Here is a 27,249-nt window from a genome sequence, read left to right as displayed (position 1 = left end):
TATCTATCTATCTATCTATCTATCTATCTATCTATCTATCTATCTATCTATCTATCTATCTATCTAAATTGTAGATGAAGAACACTGAATTTTCACAAAGTAAACACAACTATATATTGTGACCTGATCAAGAAGTTTTTCTCATTCCTTTCAGTCATTGCACCGTCCCTCCTCCCACAAGATGAACTCGGGGGGGGGGGGTAAGAAGGGCTTAAGCTTCAACACTATGAAGCTATCAGCAGCCACTGCGGCACGAGTTCGATTCCCAGCCAAGGTGGTGAGCCACATGGTGCAGCAGACCTCTCCTCTCTCGCCGGCTTCTCCTCTCAGTGTGTTTCAGTGGGTCGGCCTGTTCTGCTCCCCACTCTGTCTCTGGTGAATCCTCTCACTCCTAACACCTCTCATCTACACTCCTGCTTTTGTTTGCTAAATAAATAAAAAATAAATCTTCAAGAAAAAAAGAAAAAAGATGAACTCTGGACTCCTCAGACAATGGATTAGTTTTACTGTTTGGGGTTGTAGAAGACATGAATTAAACAGCATGTACTTTGTATTTGGCTTCTTTGACTCAATGGTATGTTCAAGAGATTCTTCCCTCCTGCTGCATGAAAGGGTAGTCATTTTTCTTATTTCTGTACTGTAGTCCATCAGCTGACCACACAACTATTTATCTATTTTCTCAGTGACCAGCATTTCCAGTTAGGGGCTGTTTAGAATAAAACTGCTATGAGCATTTAGGTCTTTGATGAACAAAGACATGTCTGTTGGGTGTATTCCTACAAGCGGAGATTGTTGGGTCATAAAGCAAGGGCATATTGAGTTTTTAGAAGAAAATGGCAAAAGCATTTTCCAAAGTGGCTGCTCTAATTTAATTCTCCCATAAACAATGCATGTAGGTACCCTCTGCTCACTACTATTACTCCTTGAAGTTTGTTGATCCTTTGACCCAGACTGCCAGCTGGGTTATCATGTCGAGCTGTGGCTTTCATTACTTTTCTGTGCACTAGAAAAGTTAAATGCAGCTTCAAATGTTTGCTATTTTGATATTCTTGCTTTTGAAGATCCTGTTTCATGCCTTTTACCCATTTTATTTTCTTACTGTATTATTTACCTTTTTTAATTGGTTTTAATTCTTTATGTTTTGCACCAGCATTATTTCTCAGATACATAATATCACAAAAACTTCCACTCTGTAGCTTGTATTTCTATTCCATGAGTAACAGCTTTAGATAAGCAGAAATTATTAACTTTCATTTGGTCTAATGTATCCTAATGTATCCTTTTTTTTTTAAGTTAGTCCTTTTTTGGTACCCTACCAAATAAATATCAGATTACTGAAAAGTCATGAGATATTTTTCTGTCATATTTAAGAAGCTTTTTTTTTTTTACCTTTGACCAAGAGAATATTACTCTCCCTCTGATATAATTTTTTTCATGATTCTTCTACCTAGACAGATAGAATGAATTTTCTGAGTCTCCATAATAGTACAAATTACTTTTATTATTTCGATTATATTACATATTACCTAGACTTCTATGTATTTACATGTCCATCCTTTCTATCTCATCCCCACGCTCCATTTATCCAATTATCTAATCTTCGTGGTTATTCCATTAAAGCTTGGTCATGAAGCCTTCTAAGGGACTTTAAAATTGGTCTTTTTCTTTCCACTCAACTCCTGTCTCCATGGTCTAAATCTCTGACATCTCATCTTGAAGACTGCAATCGCCTGAACTGGTCACCAAACTCTAACCTCTAATTAATGGACCACACAACAGCCAGAGTGATATTTTAGAACATCAATCTTTTCAGGCTACTTCCTTTAAAAAACCTCTACATGGTTCCCATTACTCTCAAATTAATGTTCAACTCATTAATGCACTGCAAAGGTCTGCAGGGTTTGAAAGACTATTTGTCTTTCTCATCATCGATGTGTTTGTTTTAACCTCTTAAGACTTTTTTGTTTTCTCAAATATCTCTTCATAAAGACTCTTCTGTCTGCATTCATACCCAAGCCCCAACTCGTTTTCATCCTTTAGGTCTTCTAGATTATTTTTAGCCGTAAGTTTTCCCTGATACCTTAGTAGGTTAAGTTCCTATGCTAACTGGCACCATAGAAATCCAGTGATGTTTGTCCATTAGGATCCTATGTGCTTACTACTTTAAGTCCACTGTCTTTGAGTGAGGGTAGAGTTTCCTATAGATAGAAACCATGTCTGTCTGTTCACCACTGTACCTTTGGGCCTAGCATGGATTCTTGAAAAGGTACTTGGTTTGGATTTGAACTTATATGACACATAGTCTAAGTAAATATTGGATGATGTGTGGTCATCATAAGCTCAAAAATCAGTATTGAGGACTTAACGACCTTTGGCTTCAATAGCTCAACTCAACAGAATGATCATATTAAGATTTCTGTTACACTCTTACTAAATGACATCTACTTGCAACTCTGAAAATAAGGAGTCATTACATCCTTTAGTTATTCATTTTAGGCTTGGGCATGAATGTGCATAGAAAGATCCGCTGTATATTGGGTTAAAAGCTGAGATCCTTGCAAGTTCTACGCTTCATAGGTCAGGTTGGGCTCACTTTATTAATTTAATGAAACTGACTATGTTTTCTGCAACATAGTCTTTTAGGGGTCTGCTGACAGATTTTGCTTCAAGTCATTCATCGTCAGCTATTTATCATAAGACACCAATCTATAGCACAACAGGGCTATCATCTCCTTTTTATGTAGATAACATACTTCTAGCAATATAACCTGTAGCAGATCTGAATGTGGGAGAACTGAGTCTTATACAGTTGCTTTCTGAGGAAAAGTATTAAAAATTAAACATGGAAGTGAATGCTTAGAAAGAGAAAAGTTGAGGACCTAGGTTAGAAAACTCTGAACCATTAGCTTTGTTTAAGCTTCCTAGTACAATCCTATTAATACCTCCTAAATTTACCCCAATCATAAATCCACCTTTGACATGCATTAAAGTGTGATAACACTCAGACTGGAGCCAGACTTTGTGGTCCAACCCTACTCTCAATTCTCAATGTAACTATTGAGCTATTAAGTTAAAAATCCTGACACACCCAAGGCAGACCTGTCTTTCTTATTTACTTTTCAACTACATTTACCAAACCCATCTGTATACTCTTATTTCTACCAAGGAGATAAGGTTATTCTTCATGTTTTTGAGGTTGTACTGTGTTGTGTTTTAGCACTAACCCACTTTCTTAGCCTGACTTTCCCAAAGTGGTTTGCATTCATTGCTCCCAAGTGACACTACCAAGCACTCCCTGGACATTTTTCCAACCATCTTCTCTTACAGGACCATAAATAAAAGAGTTGCCAAGGAAACAGAATATGAAAGTCCTATTAGGTTCTGCTTAGCTCTACCTGCCAATCCAATCCAACTTTCCACCCACTGACATTCAGAATCACCTTTATCATATACCTTTCTAGAAGGTCACATTTCTACTCCACTCAAAGTTAAAGCATGTCATTTTTTTTCTGTCTATAAAGTTAAATACATGACCATTTTTAGAAAAGTTAGAAAAGGAATTGGAAACCTAAAATAAATGATCTATAACCTAAATATACAGCGGTAACCTTTTTTAATATCTTGGTATATTTCCTTGCAATATCATTTTCCCTTTTCCTTTTACATTGTTAAGATCATAACATATATCCACCTAGAAACCATCTATTTCTTGATTAAAATTATATTAAATATGTTCCCATAGTCTTAGAAATTCTTTACAAAAAGCATCCTAGTACCTGCTTAATATTATGTTATATGGATGCTATATGGATGCTATACAATGCACTTAGTCCCCTCATGTGGAAAATTGAGATTTTTATTTTTTTCTGTTATATATTAGGCTTTTAAACAGCACTATCTGTTCAATATGTCTTGTCATTTCCCCCCCCCAGTTTTTTTTTTTTCTTGATGATGAATTAATAAGGGTAAAATTACTGTTTTAAAGACCATATTTTTCTTTATGATCATAAGTGTTATAGAGCACATAATACCCATCTGATGTAAAATAGACATTAAGCAAATACAAATATTTATATATACCAGTAAATTAATTCCTATAATTGCTGCAATCTTGCCAAGAATGTCAAAGAGTCTCTGCCTCTCTACACCCAAGTCAGCACTGTGCGTTCTCCTTGGAAACTCTGCTCACACTCACACACACACATATGCACACATGTGTGTATATTTACTGAAGAGCACAAATGATTAACAAATATGGAAAAGGAAGATTACACAGAACCAAAAATGCTATAAAAGGTCCTGTAGTTCTTTGCATTCAAATAACACCTGCCAAATACACTGAAAATCAAACACAATAATGTGGGAAATTCAGGAGATATGATATGAAACTTTAATATATATTAGATCTGGAGCATCTATAAATAACACTGTTTAGACATTTTCATCAAAAAAATCAGATAAAGCCTACATTTCCATACTTTATATCTGAAAACTAATTAATAACCATGAGTTTAATGTCCTGTGCATGTTAAAACTTAAAGACATCCTACCACAACTGTCTTCATTTCCACATTGGTAGTTTTCATGGGTTTCTCAGCTTTTGATCTTCTTTATTTTCCCTCCACATCATGCCATCTATAATTCTGAGTCCCCTCTCCCTCTCCCCTGGTGCTACCATCTTCCATGGGCAGCTTACCTTGAAGGTGCAGTTTGCTCTCCGTGCTTTGCAGAAGGACCGAACTCACAGAGTCCAGATTGTCATAGCTGTTACAGCCCAGAGGCCCAGTGCGTGTCTCTGTGACCTAGGGTGGACATCAAAGGTGACAGGTATGAGACAGGTGCCCTGGCTGGGAACAGACCCTGCAGACTGAGCCCCAAGCCAGCAAAGTCAGCAGAGAATGTCTTCCAGCCTGAGCCAATGGCCACTCTCCGAGGACCTTGACTGTGCCAAAAACAAGCTTGTTTATCACCAAACAGTTGTTGCGATATCAGGACAACCGAGGGTGCACATGTACACACACACACACACACACACACACACACACACACACACACATGCCATTCCTGGCTTCACTTCACAATGAGGTGTTAAGGATTATACAAACTTACAAGTTGAAATACTACAGTATATCCTGAAACCTTGGCTTTGGAATCAGAAGAATCCCTGTTCGAATCTGGTTGGACGTTTGATTTACTGTGTGACCTGAAGAAGTCACTTCTCCAAGCTTCTGCAACACCTTGTACCTAGCAAATCCTTTCCAGAAAGGCTATGAGATGAGGCACAGTGGTGCACATCCGGGTACATGGCAGATGTCCACCAGTGGGCACTTCAGCATCACAAGTCTCCACAAAATTGTAATGAATACAGATGCATTACTATTAGGTATGAACAATAAAGTTAGCTCCATTTTCCAAGAGACTTTCTAACCATGCACACATCAGTGCCATCACAGAATGAATCAACCTAGTCCTGGCCAATGTCTTCTAAGGCATTCTCTGAGAACATCTGAGGTGGTAGATAACAGGCACATACAAGACATGGCCTTGAAATAAGAATGATTTAGTATGCGCAGAGGTTTCTGCATTCCTTTGGATGTCATTTGCCAGTATTTCACACAATTTTGTGTAGGATTGTCTTGAGGTATGCACCCAACTATAAAGATACAGCAGCAAGTAGTGGAAGGAATAAAGATGGTAGAAGTGGTCTCACAAATCTCCAAATGCCAGCCATGAGTTCTTCTCACCTGATATCTTAGATCAGTAACTTTCTCTTTCAAGGCCTCAACTTTCTCACCTCCAAATGCTAGTAACACTCCTTCCAGTTTCAGCACATGAAGAGATTATATATTTTGTGAGCCCTCCCTGGTGGTGTAAAAGGTTAAAACACAGTGCTGTGAGAGTGTTCGCTGCCACTGCATCATGAGTTCGAACCCTGGCCAGGGAGGTGACCCACCTGGAAAAGCAAACCTCTCCTGACCTGCCTGCTGCTTCCCTCAGCAATGTATTTCACTCGATCTGCCTGTTCTGCTCCCCACTCTGTCTCTGGTGAATCCTCTCAGCCCCCACACCTCAGGCCTATACTTCAGTTTTTGTATGCACAAATAAATAAATCTTAAAAAAAAATAGATTATATATTTAAAATGTGTCTGGGACTTTAGACCTGGCATACAATATACCAAGGGAAAGAGTATGAGGCTTTGTTTATAAAATAATTTATTATTTTTTGTCTAAAACAGTAACATCGTATTATAAATGAGGCTCAAAGCTACTAATTTATTTGGCTAAAGATACCTTGGTAAAGGAAAGCCTAGGATAAAATTCCCCACCCGGCCCAGTTGTCAGTCTTAAGCAAAGCAGGTAAAGACACCAGCTCTAGCCAGCAGTGCCTGGAGGTAGTGTCAAAAATAGCAAGAAAAACCCCAGTCCCAGATTGAGTGTCGAAGACAGCACTACTGTGAGGGTGGGTTCTTGAGTGGCCTCTGTGCAACTTCTCTGAGAAATTCCTCGTAACGAGGCTGGCTGCCTTTCCAGGACCTCAGAAGAGGATTATCTTCTGACAGAGCTTCAATATCTCAATTCCACACCCCATCCAGGGAGGAAAGGACTAGTGGGTGATAATAAAACCAGGTCTTTGCTTCCCTCCGACTGTGATGGCTTCATAAAGGCCCATTTCTCTGTGCCCAGCTCCCTAACAACATAATCCCACCTTGTAGGTGATTCTTCTCGGATAAACTGGCTCTTTGTTTGTTGATCTGATGCATGTCTCGCCTTATCGGCCTCCTCCCTTACACATTTTTCTCTTGCATTGGTTCATTCCTAACTCATCCGTCTGAATCTCCCACAGTACTGCTCCCAACCTACCCTTGTCTCCTGAAGATGTCTGAAAGTCTTAATACAAGACGAGGTCTGCATTTTATTCAGAAGAAACTGGATTGAAGCTTGAGAAGTAAAACGCAAGTATAATCTGGTTTCAGAAAATTTGAGATGCAAAAATATCGGACTTGAAACCCTCAGAAAAACTAATCCTTTATATCAAATATACCCCCCTTATTCCCTTATTCTTGTTACAAAGGTAACCCCTGAATGTACTGCATATAAAGTGGATCCTGGTTTTTGTTTTTTGTTTTTTTTTTCCCCTAAGTGCCAGTGTTCTAAGACACTGATGTGAAAATCTATAGTTGCTCTTTCCAGTGTGCCTGTTGAACTTGGTATTTAATAAAATGAAATAAACTGATAAATGTAGGTCCTGAATAGGAACATCTCAAGGGTCCACACCCCATATGACTCTGGCTGTACTATGGCTACTAGCTGCCCCCTGGTCTGTTAAATGACTCTAACTGTGTGTCTTGAGAAAGTATTGAACCCTTGGACATCCGCTTTCCCATCTGTGAAATGGGAAAAGGGAGGATTCAAAGACACATAAAAATATAACTGTGCTGAGTCTCAGTAATTGGGCTCTGTGACCACGTGGGAGGCCTGAAATCACCCATATAGGAAAACTGAGAGTGAATGTGAGGAGGTTAACAATCCAGCCATGGCCACAACCAGAATTGTCCCAGCAATTTAATACCTAGGGTTGCTTGAATGACAGTGCCTGTGATAATCCAGGCACTGGACAGCACCCCAGGGGCATGAAACGTAGCAGGCCCAAGCTCATATATGCTCCTCACCTCTCAGAACTCTGAGCAGTGCCCTCCACGGTGTAAGAGGTTAGGGTGCAGCACTGTGAAGCTGTCTACCACCAGTGCAGCTGAGTTTGATCCCTGGCCAGGGAGCTGACCCAAACGGCACAGCAGACCTCTCCTGTCTCACCCGCTGCTCCCCTCAGCAGTGTATTTCAGCCAATCTGCCTGTTCTGCTCCCCACTCTGTCTCTGGTGAATCTTCTCAACATCCCCCACACCTCTGGTCTGTACCCCAGTTCTTGTATGCACAATTTTTTTTTTTTTTTAAACTCTGACGAGAGACAGTTCTACTATCTGAGGTCCTTGCAGCCAGCCCCCACCCCCCAGTCCTACCTTGATTGCCCCAGTTGATATCTGGATTTCATGGAGTCTCCTCATGGTGCCATCACGGTCAACAAAGTAAGATGACGCAAGCTGGTGCAGAGCTTCGACGCTTTGAGTGGCGTTCCCTGACTTCCTGTCCAGGCGGCTTTTGTCCATGTACATGGTCAAGGCTTCCTCCCCTGTGCGGAAAAAGAAGGAAGCTCAGGTAGCCTGTCAAGCTTTGGAGCAGAAGAAAACCTCCAGGGTCTGGATGTTGCAAATAGCCTCAGACCTCCATAGTACTGTCCAGATTCTCTCCTGCACTGTAAATAGAGCACAGTGAAGGAGAAACAGCCCAGAGGTGTCTGGACGTGCCAAGCTCATTTAGGACAAGGGGCAAGGGGCACTCTTCGTCTTCAAGTCCTGCTCCTGCTAATTCAGTGTACAGTTGTAGCAGCATCGTCTCTGACACCACTCACCTCCTCTCCGTGAGCCCAGTCTCTGCTGCAAAATCGTGCTTCCCTCTTATTCCTTTCTTATTCCTTTGCTCATCCTTTAGATTTTCCCCCCTTCTTTCCTCTCTTTCTCCTTCTATCCCTTCCAAGGCAGACTGAAGGACAGATACATGTATGCATGCATGTATATATGTATGTACAGAGAAGCAGGTACATAGACAGACAGAGAAGACATTATTTAGAGACAGACGGGAAAAGCTGTGTCTAAATATAAAGAAAGTATCTGTGAGTCTGCAGTGTCTATATTAGTCACTGCTTCATCCTTCCTATAGAGCCCGGTGCTTGGCATACAGTAGACAGTGAGGAGACATCGAATTCACCATTCTTCTCTTACATTAGAAAACATTTCTTAAAAACCTCCATATGGCAGGCACCGAGGTCCTGAGAGTGCAATGGTGAAGTGACATTTGGGGGAAGAGAAGAGATGACAGGAAAGTTAGCAGTTCGGGAAGGGAGGGAAGGAGGTGGAGAGAGAGGGAGGGATTGATTGTGAGTTTGCCTCCTAGAATTTTCCTTAGAGATACATGCATAGATTACTGACAACAGTCCTTACTAGCTCTGGTGCCCTTTCTTTTGGATAACAAGATGTTTTACCAGATCTTCAGAAAGGAAGCTCCAGATATGTCTACTACATAGGCCTCATTATTGTACATCTGGTTTCATCTACTAATTGTGAACATGGGGATGTTTCTTAACTTTTCTGATCTGTAGCTTATTTATTAACAACATTAGGAGAGGAGTAGTGCCTATCCCATTGAGTTATTAAGAAAAATTAATTATTAAGAAGAAAAATTAATACATGGAATGTCTGTGCCAGCGTCTGGCTCATTGTAGAACTCACAAATTGGTAGGAACAGCAGTGATAGTAGTCACTGGAACTAGAAGGCCTGCCCTTGAACTAGCTGTATGGCCAAGGTACTTACCTTCTCCATGTCTCAGTTTCTTCACATGTAAAACTGGGGATACTAACTATACTTACCTCATCAGGTGGGCATAGAATTGAGAATTCATTATATGAGGTGCCCAAACCTTGCCTGGCACACAGTAGACATTAATAGGTATGCTCACTACCATTATTTGATCGTGTAAAATAATGTCAATCGTGTGAGATGTAACCTTCCATCTAATCAATCCACCATTAAGATATTCAGAGCATGATACCATTATACTTTCTGAGGACAAAAGTCTGATATTTAACACAACTGAAATTTCTTTGGAATGCTGAGGACTGAGTTGAAGGGAAAAAAACAATGCTCTTTCCCAGGCACAGGGGTCATCTTGGGAAGTAGACACGGCCCTCATCCTCGGGCTACTCCTCTGCTTCAGCTGCATCTGGGACTATTCCAGAACACTGCCCACTGTCCTTGAGTCTTCTGCTCCAGCCTCCAGTCTGCCTCTCAGCCCCTCCCCCTGCAGTTTTAGCAAACCAGTCCTTCGCCCCATGACTCGATTTTGCTAATTTTACTTCCAGACTTTCCTCAGACTCCTGTTTTTCTGCTTGGAATGTCATTCTATCCCTACCTCTCCTAACTGCCGGACTGTTGAAATCCTACCCAGCTCTCTGGTCTCAATTTAAGAGAGACTTTCTCTTACTATCTATCCTCTGCCCTTGAACTGGCATTTTCCTCAGACTCCTCAAGTAAAAGCTCCTTGCTGTTGAGCTTTACCAGCCATACCTCAACTCAAAGACATTTCATCACCGTTCCTGTGTCTTTCTCTTGCTCATCCATTCAACTCAGCACCCACTGAGCATTTTATCTGTGCTGAGCACTTGGCAGACACCAGAGTGCCACATGAAATGGACACTGTCCTTACTGTAAAGTCACAGAGGGATGATAAAAATGTCTTCCCACAGGGAAGCCCCTGGCCACATGTGGCTATTTGAAATGGTATTTGAAATGCAGCTAGTCCAAATTGAGATGGATTGTAGATACAGACTATATGGCGATTTCCTATACCTGGAAATGCTAAAAAATGTAAAATGGCTCATAAGCTGCTTATTCTATTGATCACATGTCAAAATAATATTTTGGATGCATTATGTTAAGCAGAATATATTGTTAAATTGATGCTCCCATTTTTCTTAATGCTTATAAGAAAATTTGAAACAGCACATCTGACTCATCCTTGTGGTTCATATTATACTTGTATTGGTCAATGGTGGTCTCAGGAGACAGAGACATCAGGGATCATTTCAATATCCTGGGTGAATAGCCAATGTTGTGGGGTAGAGAGGAGAGAATACCGGCCAGAAAAAGGCACCTGCAACCCTACTGATAATGTGGGAGACAAGGCCCTGCTGATGAAGTTTCACCAGCTGCACTCTTGACCTCCCTGTAGATATTCTCTATCCTACACAGATATGTTCCATTTGTTCTCACTGGGGCTCTGCTTTTCTGTTTTTCTCCTAACTTCTACTTGTCCCTCAGGTCTCACCTAAGACAACACCTCCTCTAGGAAACCCTCCCTGAATCCCTGCTATTAAACTAGATTAAGAATTTCATGCCTTCCCTTTTATTCCTCCAATGCTTTCACCTATCATAGTTCCTACTAATATCTCATATAGCTTATTTCCTACACTAGAGGACAATGTAAGATCAGGGGCTATGTAAGGGTCTTGCATCATTTCATTGTTATTGCTTAGTGCAATATAAGGATATGTTATGTGCTTGGCAAATGACCAAAAAATTTTGGGGTGAAGGAATGAATATGCATGTGACCCAAATCCACCATGTTTATCGACTGACATATTGGCCTCAACTATTATGCTGGATTTTCCCACTAGGAAGTTTCATCTTAAAATCAATCTCTGGGTCCTACATGCCTAGATTTGAGTTGAATTCAGATTAAGACATTAGGTGTACTTTCCCACAAACCTTCATAGTTATTCAGGAGGACATGCTAGTCCATCCTTTGCTCTTCACAGTGACCTGAATAAGTCTGGAATAAAAAATGACTTTAAATGTTACTAGATTTTGAATTCTAGGGATGTAGATTGCCCAGGAGAACATCTATCTGATTCTTCTTTGTAATGTCCCTGATGCTTCTCCAAGGTCAGATGAAGAACAGATGTTCAGCTGTCATTTAAAAGATCATGGATGGATGGATGGATGGATGGATGGATGGCAGACAGATGATTGAATGGACAGATGAATAGATAGATGGAGTCAGATGATTAAGTGAAAATTCTAGAAGTTAGGATCAAGAGGCATAGGAAATAAATATTCCAAGTGTCAGCTCAAACTCCACAGGGCCCAGAGAGAGAGAAGGTGAAATAAGCCCAGTTCCCTGCGGATCAAGAACTGGCAGAAGCAAACTTTAGATCAAAAGGGGTTAATGGACTTCTTGCTGTATTATTAAGCCTTAATTTCTTGTTTATTAAGAGAATGTTCTGTTTAGAGCTGCTTTCCCATCTGGGCATTCCTGCAAATTGCCTCTTCACCCCACACAGACCTTCTCTCAGTCACTCTGTCCTCCAGGGGGCTTTGCCTCACTCTCTGCAACAGTTTCCTCAGAGAGGAACAAAGTGAGATTCAGACATGCAGACGACGTGCCAGCTGATGGATTCACCTTTTGAGTCAACAGAGGATACTGCCTCTTAAGAAGGTGTGGGGATGACTGGACTTTAATGACAAATGATTGGGCTGACTTCAAGTGTACAGAGACATTATGCAACATGTGAGCATTAGCGTGAAGTACAAGCTTACATCTATATACGTGCAGGCTGCATCCTATGCATGGGCCCTATGTATATGCATGTATGCCCTGCTTATGTGCAGGTTAACTTCATTCCAAGCTTTGGTAGCATCTGTGCACACATGCATGCACTCCCACTCATGCAAGTTTAATGCCACAGAGAATCATGGCCTTCAAGTATTTCCTTTGGCCCAAAATAAGATCCTCAGAGGGCCTACAGGAAATAGTTGTCCCTCTACACCCTGTGCCATCCCAGGTACACATTTTTCCTTCACTACCCTTCAAAGAAAGTCAACCATATCAAGAATTTTAAGTTTAATAAAATTTCAAGAAAAATGTGAGATTTCATGGCTTATGTTAGATGTCAACCTTCAGACTGTCTCTACTTCCTCTCGCCATAAACCTCAATTCTCTCCACCTTTCTCTCCCCTAGGAATCCAACATGTGACAATTCAAAGATCATCTTTCTGTTGTTTTAGTGTGCCTTTAGGAGCTCACCTGACACCTCAAAATGCTTATGAAAGCATGTCTTCTAAATGAACATGGTGTCCTTCTTGGTAGACATTACAGTAAAAGAAATTTTCTGGACCTCCTTATATTTCGACAGGAAAACTAACATCCAGACAAGAGAGTAAATTTCTCAGTGTTTCCATCTTCTAAGTGGAAGCGATAGGCTATTATCTCAAGCCCTCTAGTTCTTTATCCCTACTAAATGAGAGCATGAAGAATAATAACAGTAATAGTAAGAAGAATGACAATAGCAGCAAAATTACTAGCTAGATGCCAAATATATTAAGCATTTCTACGCATCATTTTATTTGATTTTTGAAATATGCATGAAGGAAGAACTACTATTATTTCTATTTCTAAAGGAGGAAACCAAAGCTTAAAAGAATGAGTATCTTGCCAAAGTGACATGAGACTTGGTGAGTGTCAAGAGTCTGGATTGGAACTAGACCAATCAAATCCCAGAGTAAGTGTCTCTTTCTTTCACCACAACTTCCACCTCCCTTCTCTCCCATTGCACAAAGAGGTTCCGAAGAAATATTTTTCTATGAATGAATGAATGAATGAAATGATGATGTAGTAAGAAAGACCTTGTATGGTGCTGGAGCACTGTGTATAATCAACAGTAAATCTTAAGGTCCTCGTTAGTATCATGGTGAGTATCTGTGCCTGTCAACAGTAAATCTTTCCCTCTCACTCTCCACTCCTCCACACTGAAGATTAAGAGAACATTCAGGGCTGGCTGTCCAACACTGGAATTCAATCCAAAGCTTTGCATATTTTAAAATGTTGTGCTGTAAAAACAGAAGAGGAATAAGGTTATGTGAATAATTCACCACCTTGCCTTGGAGAAATTAAAAATATATTTCACCGCAAAAGAAAGGTCTTTGCTATTTGGAATTCCCCAGAACTTGGCCAAAATACAGTTTCAAATAGAAAAACATATTTGGACCAATATATATTTTTTAATTTATTTTTTCAATTGAAATGGGAGGTGGGAGACATTCAAAGGAAAGGGTACAGGTTAATGTCACACTCAACACAGAACTGATTTCACTTCCCTTTACAATAGAATGGAATTCATGCTAATGGCTTAGTATTCAACGTCCTATTTAACTTGATATCTGACTAGCAACAAGCAAGAATTGAGCACTGGATTGGTTGGTTGCTGGAGTAGGTGGGCTGGTGGGTGAGTGAATTGGCAATAGGTGACTGGCCTATGGCCCAAAAAATGCAGTCACGGACAGACAACACCAAGTTAAAAATTGTTTTGTCACTTACTAACTATATCTTTTGTGAGTTTCAGCTTCCTGACCTAGAAAATGGAGATGCTATCATGTCATTTGTAGTTTTTGAAGACTAAAAACAATGGACAAAGCTTGTTATGGGCAAATACTCTTATAATAGTATTCTAAGAATAAATGAATTTATCCAACCAGTCTCTTCACTCCTAGACCCTACATTAATGTGCACTGTGTGAGCAACCTGGAAATTTGGCCACCTTCCTCCGGCCAGGCCGCTTCTGCCGAACCCCACTGCCACTTCTCCCCGAAGTCTACTAATCTCTCCAACTCATAGTGTCCATCCCTCCTTTTAAAGAGATCAGCCATTGTAATTATACATCACTCTATACATATCTGAGCAGCTCTCTGAGCTGACCACACAGAGCTCTACTACCGGAGGAGCTTTCCCAAAATACAGTGGACCCAGTCACTGTGCTAACGAACTGGTACCCAGAGGACTGTAGCTACTAATATAAAATATTCAATGCAGGCAAAAGTATCTAAATGCACTAGACTCTTCCATTTCCCAATTTAGTTGTATTTCTTTCCTCTCTTTATCCTCTTTTCTTATCCTTACTCCCTTTAAGATGTATTGCACTTGATGGGAAGGGATAAGCAAGGCTGAGTGGGGTGGAATAATTAGCCTGCTTCCTTGTTAACCTACCCCAAGCTCAAGTAAGAAATGATGATATTCTATTTGTAAAATAATAACCTCAAGCTATCAGTCCCTAAAGTAGACTTAAATAAACAAAAGCAATTTGCAAAATAACATCTGAAATTTAATTATCTTCCCAGATTAGACTATCATCTAAATGAACTAATGTGTTAATCAGATTAAGGATTCCCAGTGAACTGTACTAATTCCAAGGTGAAACCATATTTCCACAAACATCAGTAAACTCTTGAGTTAGGCTGCCCCATAGAATAAAATTGCCTGTTCTGATAGGACCACAAGATGATTTAGCTACTGTTTGGCAAACTATGCTGTTGAATGATGTATAATGGCGATGAAAAGAAGGTTTGGACCCCACCCTCTTCTCATCCCAGACCCAAAGTCATGAAAAGACTATGGCTCAGCAGCTCTGACCTACCTCCCAAGGTAGCAGAGATGAGGAGGTGAGTGCCGTACTTTTTGATGATGGTATCGATGAACTGCTGAGTGGTGGGTCTCCTGCCAAGCAGACGGATGCTCCTTTGAAACTCTGGCATGAGGGGCACTGGATGACGGACCAGGTCTCTCCTCTCGATGGCTGTGTTCCTCACCTTCCAACGGGCAAACTCCCTGGGCAGGAGACATGAGTGACAATTCGCAATATAACACCTGTTCCTAAGACAAAGTTACCAGAGCCATCCCATCCAGACACACTTAGGTAAGAGAGTGACTATAATTATTTTTACGATCTGTCAAGTGTTATTCAGATCTGGGGCTCTCGGTGCTGTGAGCCAACAGATATTTATGGAGTACTATTCTCACCCCCTGGTTAACCAGTTAGACATAGTTATCCCCTCATGTTGCTCGCAAAGCATCAGCAACACAAAAACGAGAAGTAACATTTAGTAGGTTATGGGTTGAGAGACTAAGTAAAAGTGTTATAAATTGAGATGATGATGATAAAGGCTTTTATATTATGTTAGAGTCTATAAGAACATCATGTCTGATGTAAGAGGGATTTATTATTCATTTCTGAGACCTATCACGGGACATTGTTGTCCATTATCATTGCTGTCTAGCTGTTTATCTATTTCTCTTACCAGATTGAGAATAATGCCAGAGATAGGATTTTCGAAGGTAAATGGTAAATGTTGGAGGATTCATAGAATGCTAGCTGGATAGACAAATAAATTTAAGCAAGGAAGGCAGAAGGCTATGAATAAGACCTATGCAGATTGAGGGGCAATGCAAATTGATATCTGTTGTAAAAGACTTTAAATATCAAATAACTAGTCCAGAGTACAGTTTAACTTAAAAAAATCAATATGCACTGATTGGCAGCACTGTTTTGATGAAATTAAACTGTGTTCAGAAGACAGTCGGTGTGTTTTGGGGGAGTGGGATTGCCATTCTTCCATTTAGGTGTTAGAACAGATCAAGACCAAAGAATACTGAACTTGGGTGTCCAACTCAGGACTTACTCTACCCCTGGCAAACTCTGTGATATCCTCTCGGGCATAGCATGTGACCTCTCTCCACCTATAATTCCTTATCTATAAAATCCAATTAATAGCATCTATTTCCTATTCCTGGTGCACAGACAGCATGAAGCATAGGGTGTGAAAATACCTTCGGAAACTGCCAGGCACTAATATAATGTGAAATATAGCTGTATTACTCTATTTCCTCACACATTCTGAGACAAGCAAATCATTAAAGGTCTGTGAACAATGAACAAGGAACATGCAAACCGGATGCAAGCAGAAATTTAAAGGCTCTTGGTTTGGGTTACTTTTGATTTAATAATGACCTCTGTTCCTACCAAAGATGAAGTTGTGCTTAGAATAACCAGCTCTTTGGCCTGCCTGAATTATAAGAATCAGGTCCTTGGAGAAAAACAGCCTAGCTAAGAGGACTGTAGGTCAGTCTGGATAAATGTTGGGAACGAGAATTTAATGAAAAGGTCTCTCTCTCCTGCCAGAAGATGGGAGAGACAAATGAAAGAAGGGACAGAGAACAAATGAAAGAAGCAACAGAAAAGGTTGGGTTTCAGGCCAGAATATGCATACTAATTTAGTGCACAGTCTGACCTCTGATGCAGAGAAAACTGAGTCTGGGGAAAGAAAAAAAAAAAACAACTTTTGGAATGGAGGCTGGTTCCAGGCCTCAGAGTTTATTATATTCTGTGTTTTCTTAAGAAATCTCTGTCTATCACTGATAACAGTTGAAATTTTAAGTAAAGTACTATTCACACTGAGTCAGTCAGCTGCAGTTAAAAAACCCTTACAGGTACCTACTATGTGAAAAGTAAGATGCCTAGAGGAAGGGAGTAGGTACATCACAGTCTTATGTCTTTAGGCAGCACAAAATCTTTCCATAAAGGCAAGACACTTCCTGTCTATTGCAAGTAAGAGATCACAAGAGGCAGAAGAAGAAACACAGTCTTCTCAGGCCTCCAAGGAATGCTTCACAGAGGAGGTCATGTCTGGACTAAAGTTTTTAAGTTTACATGGGATTTAGATGAATGGAAATGTGGTTTAAAATGAGAAAAGAGCAGCAGCAGTGTGAATGAGAGAGGGGATTTATAATAAATTATGGGAAGAACTGAATGGGGGAGGGGTGTGGAGAAGAAGATTTAAGAACAGACAAGAAGTGACAAATGGGGTGACCAGAAATGGGGAGAGGGTCAAGTCAGCAGAGGAAGATTTTATAGGTATTGTAGGGAACTTAGGGCAATACTCTCAATGATCCAGCTACTTGGTGTTCGAATCACATAGTCCCCTTCTTTGAGTGTGGGACACAGTGATTTGCTTCTAATGAGTAGAACATGAGTGATGACTTCTAATGAGTGATGAGTGTTATTTCCATGATTAGGTTACAAAATGTTGTGACTTTTGTTTTCTGCTCATCTTTTTTGTTATTTTTTTTTCCTTTTGGTTTCTATTGCTTTTCTAGCTGCTATGTGTAAGATGCTGTATGAAGAGGTTCACATGGTGAGAGATTGTGAGTAGCTTCTGGTCAGTTGTTTTTGAGGAACTGAAGCCTCATAAGGACCTAAAACTTAAGAGTGGTGGCATGCATACACTGGGAAATGGACTGTTTTTCAGGTGAGACTTGACATGACTATCACATGGCAAGAACGAGGATACCCAGCTAAGACACATCAAGATTCCTGACCCACAGAAACTGTGAGATGATAAATATCATTAAACCAGTAAGTCGTGGGCCAATCTGTTACTCAGCTTTAAATGATTATTAAAAAGCAATGACAATCATTAAATACTTCTGAGGAAAAGAGCATTTCCTTATCAGCTCATACCTGGAATTTACAAAATTTCAAATACCACCAATTACAAAACAGTATATAGGCACATTAACAAACCATCATTTTAGTATAACACACAGATATAGAGAAATATGAAGAGATATACACATATATCTACACATTATAGATAATAACGCCTGAGTTACTATTCACTTGTCTGTATCTGTGTTACCCATAACTAATGTGCATTTACACACAAAGAAGCTAACTAACAAAAATACATCATACAAATACCTACAGCGCTGGGAGAAGAAAACTGGTATTCTGGTATCTTAAGTCACTCAATGTAGATATGGAGAAAAAAGATATAAAAACCATAGTAGAACCAAGATTGTTTCAAAAAGTAAAAGCCTCCCCACCACCAAAGTATAAGCCTATGACTTAATACATTTATTTAATCAACCTATACAATCTTCCTGATGCTTGCTATGCAAAAAACAAGGGTCTACTTGTTACTTTAAAAAAAATTAAAAAAATTATTTATGCATAAAGTACTGGGGGTACAGGCCAGAGGTGCAGAGGGTGAGAGGATTCATCACAAACAGAGTGGAGAGCAGATTGATGCAGTACACTGCTGAGGATAGTAGCAGGCGGGCCAGGAAAGGTCTGCTGCACCATGTGGGTCACTTCTGGGGCTGGATAGGACTTGCACTGAAGCGGCTGTGGTTAGCTTGCAGTGCTGTGTCCTAACCTGTTGTGCCACCAGGGAGGGCCCCTATTTGTTACTTCTTTGGGAAAAACAAAGGAGGAAGGTGGTGCTGGGTGTGCGGACCTCACCCAATCACAGAGTGTATGCAAGGCATAAGGCAAAGGATACATGTGTCCTATTGGGACAATGCTGGACCCTAGGGTGGAGCTTCACAACTGGAGATATTCTTGTTAAAATCTGACTGTCTGGACTGACTGTTCAGCACCATGGACAGAGTTCTACATACTAGGAACTACTGCAGCTTGGTGGGGGCTGGGAGGGAATGCAGGCTTAATTGATTCAACCACTATGAAAAGCTGTGTGGAGCTTGCTCAAATTACTAAAAATATATCTTCCATATGACCCAGTGATTCCACTCCTAGGAATCTATCCAAAGGACACAATGAAAACATTAATTCTAAGGGAAATTTGCATCCCTATGTTTACTGCAGCACTATTTACATTCCTATGTTTACTGCCCCACTATTTACAATAGTTAAGACATAAACAACCTAAATGCCTTCAAACAGATGACTAGATCAAGACAACGTGGTATATATACACACAATGGAACACTATTCAGCAATCAATAAAGAAAACTAATGCCATTCACAGCAACAGGGATGAAACCAGAGAGATCATATCCAGGGAAATAAGTCAGAAGGACAAAGAAAAATAGCAGATGGCTTCGCTTATAGGAGAATATAGGGAAAGCTAAAAAATGATTAAGAAATAAAAGGGACTGAGAGAGACAAACTTGCAGTCAAACTAGAGGTCTGAGACATATAACAGGGGAGGGGAGAGGAGATGAATCAAAATTAGGGAGGAAAGAGGACAAGGAACTGTGGTGACAGTTCATGGGTGATGTGGTGGTGAGAGACTTGGGGGTACTGCATCTGAGCAACAATGTAAGAAAATAAAGTTTAATTTAAAAAAGTGCATGCTTAAAAAGTTATTAAACTGTGGTGTGTTATTTGGTTATTTGCAGTGAAAACTTTAGTCAAAGAGGGATTAGACAGGTAGGTCTAGAGAAGAGGATAAGGTCTCTAGGAGTGGGGATATTAAAGAATTCTCCTACATATGTTGAATCTTGAAGGAAGTACAATCATTTTCCAGACAAAGATGAGAAAGTGTGTTTCAGGAAGAATGACTTCCCTGTGTGTAAATGGAGGTGAATGAGAAGGGTATAATGGGTGGAGAGGAAGGTATGTGTACATGTGTATGTGGCCCACACATTGATATATGACTGAGAAGGGGTAAAAATAGAGTGGTTGGCAAGGACCAGAAGATGAAGGACCCTGTGTCCCAAATTATGTGATCATAGTTCAGTCTACAAACTCTTCTTATTGGTTACCGATTCAGACTAAACATGTTCAAAGAGTTTATGTGACTCTGTGACCACCATAAGGATGTTGGAGCAAAGACTGTAATTGTCACAGGATTCTGTGATTTTATACTCTTTACCAAAATACACTTAAATGAAAGTACTCTACAGTGCCTAGAACTATTCAGAGATAGATTTAAACAACATTAGAGCTGAAATGGTTGATTTATGTATTCAGACTTGGAGCACCTGCTATTTTTTTCTAGCTCTGCAGATATAACAAATAAAACAAATTTGATAAAAATCTACTATAAAATAATTTACATTCTGGTAAGTGGACAGATAATAAAGAGCCAATTGTGCATAGTGTCAGGAGGAGATAAGTGTTATAAAGAAAAATGAAACAGTTGACAAAAATCTGCATGCCCATGGAAGAGATGAGGTCACAAAGACTTTCCTGATTTGATGACATTCAAGGGGAGAGGTGAAGGAAATAGGAGTAAGGAAGAGCCGGTGAAAGGTCCAGAGGTGAGGCATGCTTGCCAGGTTTGGGAAGCATCAAAGAGGCAGATCTGGGATGAACGGCTGAGAACAGGGGACAAGATGACAGGAAGGGTGATAGGAAAAAGTGCATCAAAATCTAGGATGGGATAGGCACAGATATTGAAAGGTTAGAAAAGATTTTCATTTTAAGATTCTAATATAGGAAGACAAAACAAAGTTTTGAACAATGACGCCATCTAATTTATGTTCTAAAATAGGTGCAGCCAATATTCATATATTTTTTTCTCTAATGAGCTAAACAGTAAATATTCTAGGCTTTGCAGCCACAGGTATCTGTTAGAGCTACTCAACTCTGTAGTGTGAGCAGCGCTAGATGATGCATAAACAAATGAGTGTGACTATAGTTCACTAAAACTGTATTTACAAAACCAGGTTGCAGGCTGGATTTTGCCCTCACGGAGGCAAGACCCTTGTTCCTCAAACATCACAGTGATTTGTTTATGGGAGTCATCAACTCACTCAATTTATGAATTTCAAAGACCTTAATGTAGGTGCCCAAGACTCCATAAGTGACTGGCAGGGCAGAAATGAAAGTCAAAGGTTCAGGCTGCAAGTACACTGGGCTTTCCCTGCAATGTGCCACCTTAATGTAACGTTAAAGAAGAGAAAGGAGAGTGAAAAAGTCTTGTCTGTCATGTTGTCTAATGGCTCTGCTGGCTCAGAAACAATTTCATGTAAGTTCTCAGTGAATTAAACACAACACAAAATAGATCTTTCTTCTGAGTCCACAGAGCAAGTAAATTCCCCTTGGAGGAGAAGGCAGAACTCACAATGGTGCAGGATCTGTAGAATATGCTTATGCCCAATTAAGCATCCCAGCAGGGCGGGCAAACCAATTAGACTGAGATTAAAAAAGGATCTTGGATGGAAGTCCTGGGGTGCAGCAGCAAGGCCCACCCCACTGGGGGAGCGGGAGCAGGAGGGCGGGTGACAATGGGGTCAGAGGCTGGATGGGGACAGAAGTCCAGGTTGCAGAATTGAAAATGAAGCTGGAAAGAGAATTGTAAGGACTAAGCCTTCCTTTTAAAGCTTAGAAGTGTACAGGAATCCCTCCTATTCCTCTTTACAAGCCCCCTGCTCTTCTATGCACACAAGCACACACCTGTACAAACACACATACTCATACTCAATGACACATTGAACATGAGCTTGCATTGAGAACGAGAAAGGGCATAAGGGCAGAAGGGAGAGTTGGTTCTGTGTCCTTGGGAAGAGGCTTGCTCTCCTGGTACATAAGATCATGATGACCTTCTGTTCTCTCGCTCTCAGGCTGGGCTCTGGAGAAAGCAATTTTGGGTTAATGCCTGCTTCTACCGCCAATTAGCTGCGAAATCATGTATGAGTTTGCTTACACTACAGAATGTAGATGTAATATAGAAGTATATCTACCTTACAGAGAAGAGTTTAGGATTATATTAACTCTTGAAATGCTGAGAATAATTAAGCCCTCAATAAAATGTTATTATCAATAGTAATCAATGAGACGGTCCACTGGGAAGTTTGGTGACCATGGATGGATGATGGGATGAAAGAGGAGAGGAAACAGACACAGTGCTCTTAAAGTCACCAGTAGGGGGCCTCCCTGCTGCACAGGAGTTAAATCTCAGTGCTATCACCATCTCAGCCTGAGAGTTCGATCCCCGGCTAGGGCACTAACCCACATGGCAGAGCAGGTTTCTCCTACCCTCAGCAGTGTATTTCAGTGGTTCTGTCTTTTCTGCTCCCCACTGTGTCTCTGGTGAGTCCTCTCACCTTCTGAACCTCTGGCTTCCACCCAAGTTTTACCAAAAAAATAAATAAAAATTTACAAAATGAGATAAGTCACCAGTTGATAGAACTTCTGGGACAGATGGGACTTGATTTTTGTGGCGTATGTTAAGAGTAGTCAGTCTGAATTTAAGAAGTAGGCCAACATTTTATAACCTCTTTCCAAGTCTATTTCTATATGTGATGAGGATGAAAATCATGTATCTGTGCTGGAGAGAAGTGAAACAATGACTGGGAAATGTCTTTGTATATTGCAATCAGGTGTGAACAAAGTTAATGTGCTGCCTGTTATGTTTAAATTATTTCAATAAAGTGGGTATATGATGCTGCTGCTATTGTGTAAAACATGTTTTACTTCATATGCAAAGTGGAAGATGACAATTTCTGCTTCTCAAGGCTGTGAGGGGAGCATGCTCAGCAGACCTAGATCCATAATAAGTGCTAGATAAACCTGGCTTTTTAACTATTGTTTTCTGAATCATCAGACTAGTAATAACCTCTGAAGAAGTGAAAGATTGGTTGACCCTTCTTAATCACACATGATTTGCAGATTCTTGGACAGGATTCTGAGCTCATGGCAGAAACAGTTGGAAGTGGTTTTCAAAACCACACATATTTTATAGACTTACAAATATAGGAAAATGAAAAAAGTAACTGTAAAATGTAAAATGAAGTTTGGGTTAAAACTACACAAGAGGACTATAAATAACACTGAGCTTCCTGGAAGCCAAGGAAAAAAGGAATCACAGCCAGCAAAGGGAGTGCACAGTGAAGAAGATAACAGAACAGGTGGTAGAAGTTGCTGGAGGAACATAAATTTCACTGAGTTTCTCATCACAAACATCAGTGAGTTTCTCATAAAGATATGGATGTAGTCGATGCTTGTGGAGAATGTCCTCAGTGACACCCAATGTTTAATTCCTTCAGATCTCTACTTAGTAATCACCACTCACCTATGACAGTAAAACACCATCAACTCTAAGTATGTAGCTAGCTCTACAGTGGTCCAACTTAATCTAATGACACATCTTTGAACATGGTGTAGACTCTATCTCAGTAAATGTTGAAAGCATAACTAATTGTATCTTCAGGATATTTGTACTAGTTTATTCTTTGGGGGGCTTATCCCACAGGTAGCATTAACTAATCCTTTGGAAATATAATAAAACAATAATTGGAGTGTCTAAATGGGGGTGGGGTCCTCCAGACCACTTCCGTTATTGTTAGCAGAAAAGAGTCCTTTGAGAAAAAAAGAGTGTGAGAGACTGAGAGAGCAAGAGTTGAGAGGAAGAAACAAAGGGAATGTTTCTCTTGTCTGCTGTTTCCAATCTCTCCCCACATGAACCTCAAACAGCTCAAGAGAAAGATGAACTCAAGGGAATATGTGAAGTGAAAATGATGCATCTTAACAAATAGGATACCTATGACAGGTCCCCTGTCTGCCTCCATGCCCCAGAATTAAGTGAGAGGGCAGGTGAAGGTCTTCATTATCCGAATGAATCTCTGGAGGCATTTTTCTTACCCTGAAGGGGTAAGAAGAAGAAAATAAGAAAAAAAAAAGAGGAAAATAAACTGCCCTTGAAAACATGACTATGAATAATTTTATTTTAATTACAAGTAAATATATATTGACTTAGCTTTAGAGGCTAAAATAATTAATAACCCTTGCTTACAATTTGTATAAAAGTCCTTCTTTTCCCAAGTGTGTTCACTTAAGTCGGGACATTTTTATTCTAATACCAGCTTCACTAGAAGTTCTGAAGGCTCTTATGGGAACAAAGTTCAGAGAAATGGGATCCACTAATCCAGGGGCTACCTCTTAGAATGGAAATATATGTTTATCATTGAGTAGAAACTTGACAGGGAAAAAGAGAAAACCAGTAAGCACACTTGGGACGGCCCACATCATATATAAATAGATGAGGAAAGCAAATGGGATTCTTCGTAGGCACAATTACTGAGGATAGGGAGCACCCTGAGGGTTTATGGGAATTCCTCATAGGGAAGTCAGTTTAGAACGCAACTGCTTTATTTTCCTCTGAGCACTGGAGTTTGTTGAACATGCTCAGTCACCTCAGCTGCCTCGCTGCCTAGCCATATAGAATTCAAAATATCAGGATGGAAATATCAAAGGACATTACTGTCACTTCACAGAGGAGAAAACTGAGGCCCATAAAGAGAAAAGGTCTTCTCCAAAAATGGATGAGAAATTGGGGTCTTAAGCTCAGATTCAATGTCCTCTATCCTGATCCATTTCCCATCCCATTCTCTAAATTGTTTGGGGTCCACAGTGCAATTGGTCCTTAATGTATCTGTGGTCAGATACATTATCCTCTCGACAGCATTGAAGAGGGGGCGACTGACACCCTTGGACAAGGCTGGGGACTGGAGAGAGCCAGTGAGGCTGCACTGCAATTAAATCAGTGCAGGAGATGTGGCAGAAACTCTAGATTCCATGACTTTCTGCCTGAGCTTTTCCCTATCTCTTCCTACTCCCTCCTCTGCCCAAACAGGTGTCACCACACAGGTGGGGGACAGGCTTAAGCACTCACAAAATGCCTTGCCAGGAGCACCTGCAACACACTGCAGAAGAATGAAATCATAGAGTATCAAGGAAAAGCAAACCCTCATTCCACAAAATGCCTGAAAGGTATAAACAGGTCCTTCCCGGGAGATTATGGGAAGAGCTCAGGTTCCATCAGAAAGGCCTGGTTTTGAATGTATTTATAAAGCCTCTCAATGGCTGAGGGACTGCAGATTCCTCAGCCTCTCTGGGTTCACTGCAGTAGGAATCCTAGTCCTTACCTTGCAGGGCTGCTGGAAGGATTAAGCATAATGAATGCAATTAATCTGGCAGTAGTAGCTACTCAATAAATGGTAGCTATTTATCCCTTTGGCAAGGCATTCTAAAAGGAGAGTTTGTCGTATAACACATAACTTTTAATGGATATTTTAAATGATCTTAATATGCCCACGGGCTCCAGGGATTACACAAACTGCATATAAATAAAATATTTAAAATTCTGTTTACTCGATTTGTCTCTCTGCTTATTTCCAAAGCATCTATTGTGAAAGCATGACTCATAACTAAATATAGATTAATAAAAGTTTGGAGCAGCAATTATTTTCCAATTATCATAAATCCCATTAAACATTGCAATTAGATGAATTTTCTCTTTCAGATCACAAAATTTGAGAGCTCTGAGGGACCACAGAGACAGTCTTCGTGTTGCCTTCAATCTTTAGATGGAAATGCAGCAACTCTGAGAGGGGAGATAATTTTCCCAGGGACACACAGCTGTCAGTTGCAGTGCTGGCATTAAAATCCAGGTCTCCCACGCCCAGACCTCTGTTCCTTTCCCTCTGCTGTGGCGTATGTTTTTTATGAGAAAAATGAACAACTTCCCCAGCAAGTAGTGCCGCATTTAATTGCCAATTTCTTTCTTGCTAAAATATTTTAGGATTAGCTACTGTGCTACCATCTCAGAGTTTTCCCCAAATGCACACTTTCTGCGAGGTTTGTTTTTTGTTTCTCTATATAGAAACTTTCCTGTCTCTGTTTTAAACCAGTTAAAAAAATATCTTTTTCTTCCACTCATGCAATGCACATTCACATGATAATCAGTATCCATGGATCTCAAGCCATCCTTCACTTAAATGCACCTGTCTTTTAATTATTAATTGAGGTAATATTGGGGTACCACCATCAGCTATCACCAAAGCACTGCACCCACCATTGACTCACCCATAGTCCACCACCATAGTCCATTGTGCCCCTTTCCTCTTTGTCTTTAAACCTCTCCTATCCCTTCCCCACTCTGGATGCTTCAATTCTATGTCTTGAACTACGATTTAGCTCAGAGGTGACCAACTATGGCCAAAAGAGCAAATGTGTCCCACTGCTTGTTTTGTAAATAAAGTTTTATTGGAACACAGTCACATTCATCAGTTTATGTATTGCCCAGGGTGCTTCCTTTTGTTCAACTTATCCATTACATTTTTTTTTATTAAAGTACTGGTGTTTTACATCCTTGCCAGTGTTTTCACAGTACAGTATTTTCTCCCTTTCCAACTCTAGGCTGCTTATATTCAGACTATTCCATTGCTGAATGCTCGCAGCAGAGACCATAAGATCCCAGGGTTGGTAATATTTACTGCCTGGGTCTTTAGAGAAAATGCTCATTGACCATGATTTTGCTCATTGACTTGACCAGCAAATAAAAATTTTAAGGAAGTAATCAAAGATGCCAGATCAAAGATTTATAGATCGAGCCAATTAAAATAAATAGATGAGTAAAGACTGTGTACATTTATTTGACAAAAAAAGATTCCCTTGCTGAAAAATATCTGAAAACTACTGGGCCAAAGCAAATTGGAAAAACAAATATGTTTCCCAAAGCCAGTTTGGAGCATGTTTATGTCTAAACAACAAAGTCATTATTTAAATACAAATTAGAAGGAGTGGGTTTTAAAAAAAGGCCAGATCACACCTGAGTTAAGAAAATAAATATGCTTGAAGTAGAATTTATGATTTGATGATTAAACAAGGTAATTGACTTAATGTATTCAATCATGGGGAAAAGATACCATCAGGGTTGAAAGAATTTCAGACATTTGATTACATAAACATCACAAAAAGAAGGAAGACACCATCACTTTTTCTAACTGGTGTGGAGGGAGAGCATTCGTCCTGATGGACACCCCTCTTGCATCATTATTTTGAAAGAAAATTACTTAATAGCTGATGCAAGAGGGGCATTCTGACCCTCCTCAGTCTACCTGAAAACAGATAAATCTCTCCTGGGAAAAGACTTCCCTGTAAAAGGAGACAGAGAGCCATCCTCATCACCAGAGACAACTCTCGGGCCACGAAAGCTGTATAAACATTGTGCTACTTACTTATTCATTATCTACTGCCCCAAGCTTAAACTTGTTTTTCTT

The 27,249-nt window shown here is 40.1% G+C and overlaps 1 protein-coding gene across 1 annotated transcript in view; it reads right to left on the bottom strand.

The window, feature by feature from the left end:
- Positions 1–27,249, bottom strand: part of BRINP1 (bone morphogenetic protein/retinoic acid inducible neural-specific 1) — a 163,991-nt gene that overhangs the window by 47,915 nt on the left and 88,827 nt on the right. Inside the window, exons 3-5 of the mRNA XM_004677394.2 lie at positions 15,080–15,270; positions 8,018–8,187; positions 4,697–4,802 (exon numbers count right to left, since the gene is read on the bottom strand). Coding sequence (XP_004677451.1) covers positions 4,697–4,802; positions 8,018–8,187; positions 15,080–15,270 — 467 coding nt within the window. The remainder of the gene's footprint in view (positions 1–4,696; positions 4,803–8,017; positions 8,188–15,079; positions 15,271–27,249) is intronic.

Source organism: Condylura cristata, unplaced genomic scaffold, assembly GCF_000260355.1.
Source record: "Condylura cristata isolate star-nosed mole 26May11 unplaced genomic scaffold, ConCri1.0 scaffold00006, whole genome shotgun sequence".
In the NCBI taxonomy this organism is placed as follows: Eukaryota; Metazoa; Chordata; class Mammalia; order Eulipotyphla; family Talpidae; genus Condylura; species Condylura cristata.
Note: the sequence above shows the minus strand (reverse complement) of the source record. Positions and strands in the feature narration are given on the sequence as shown.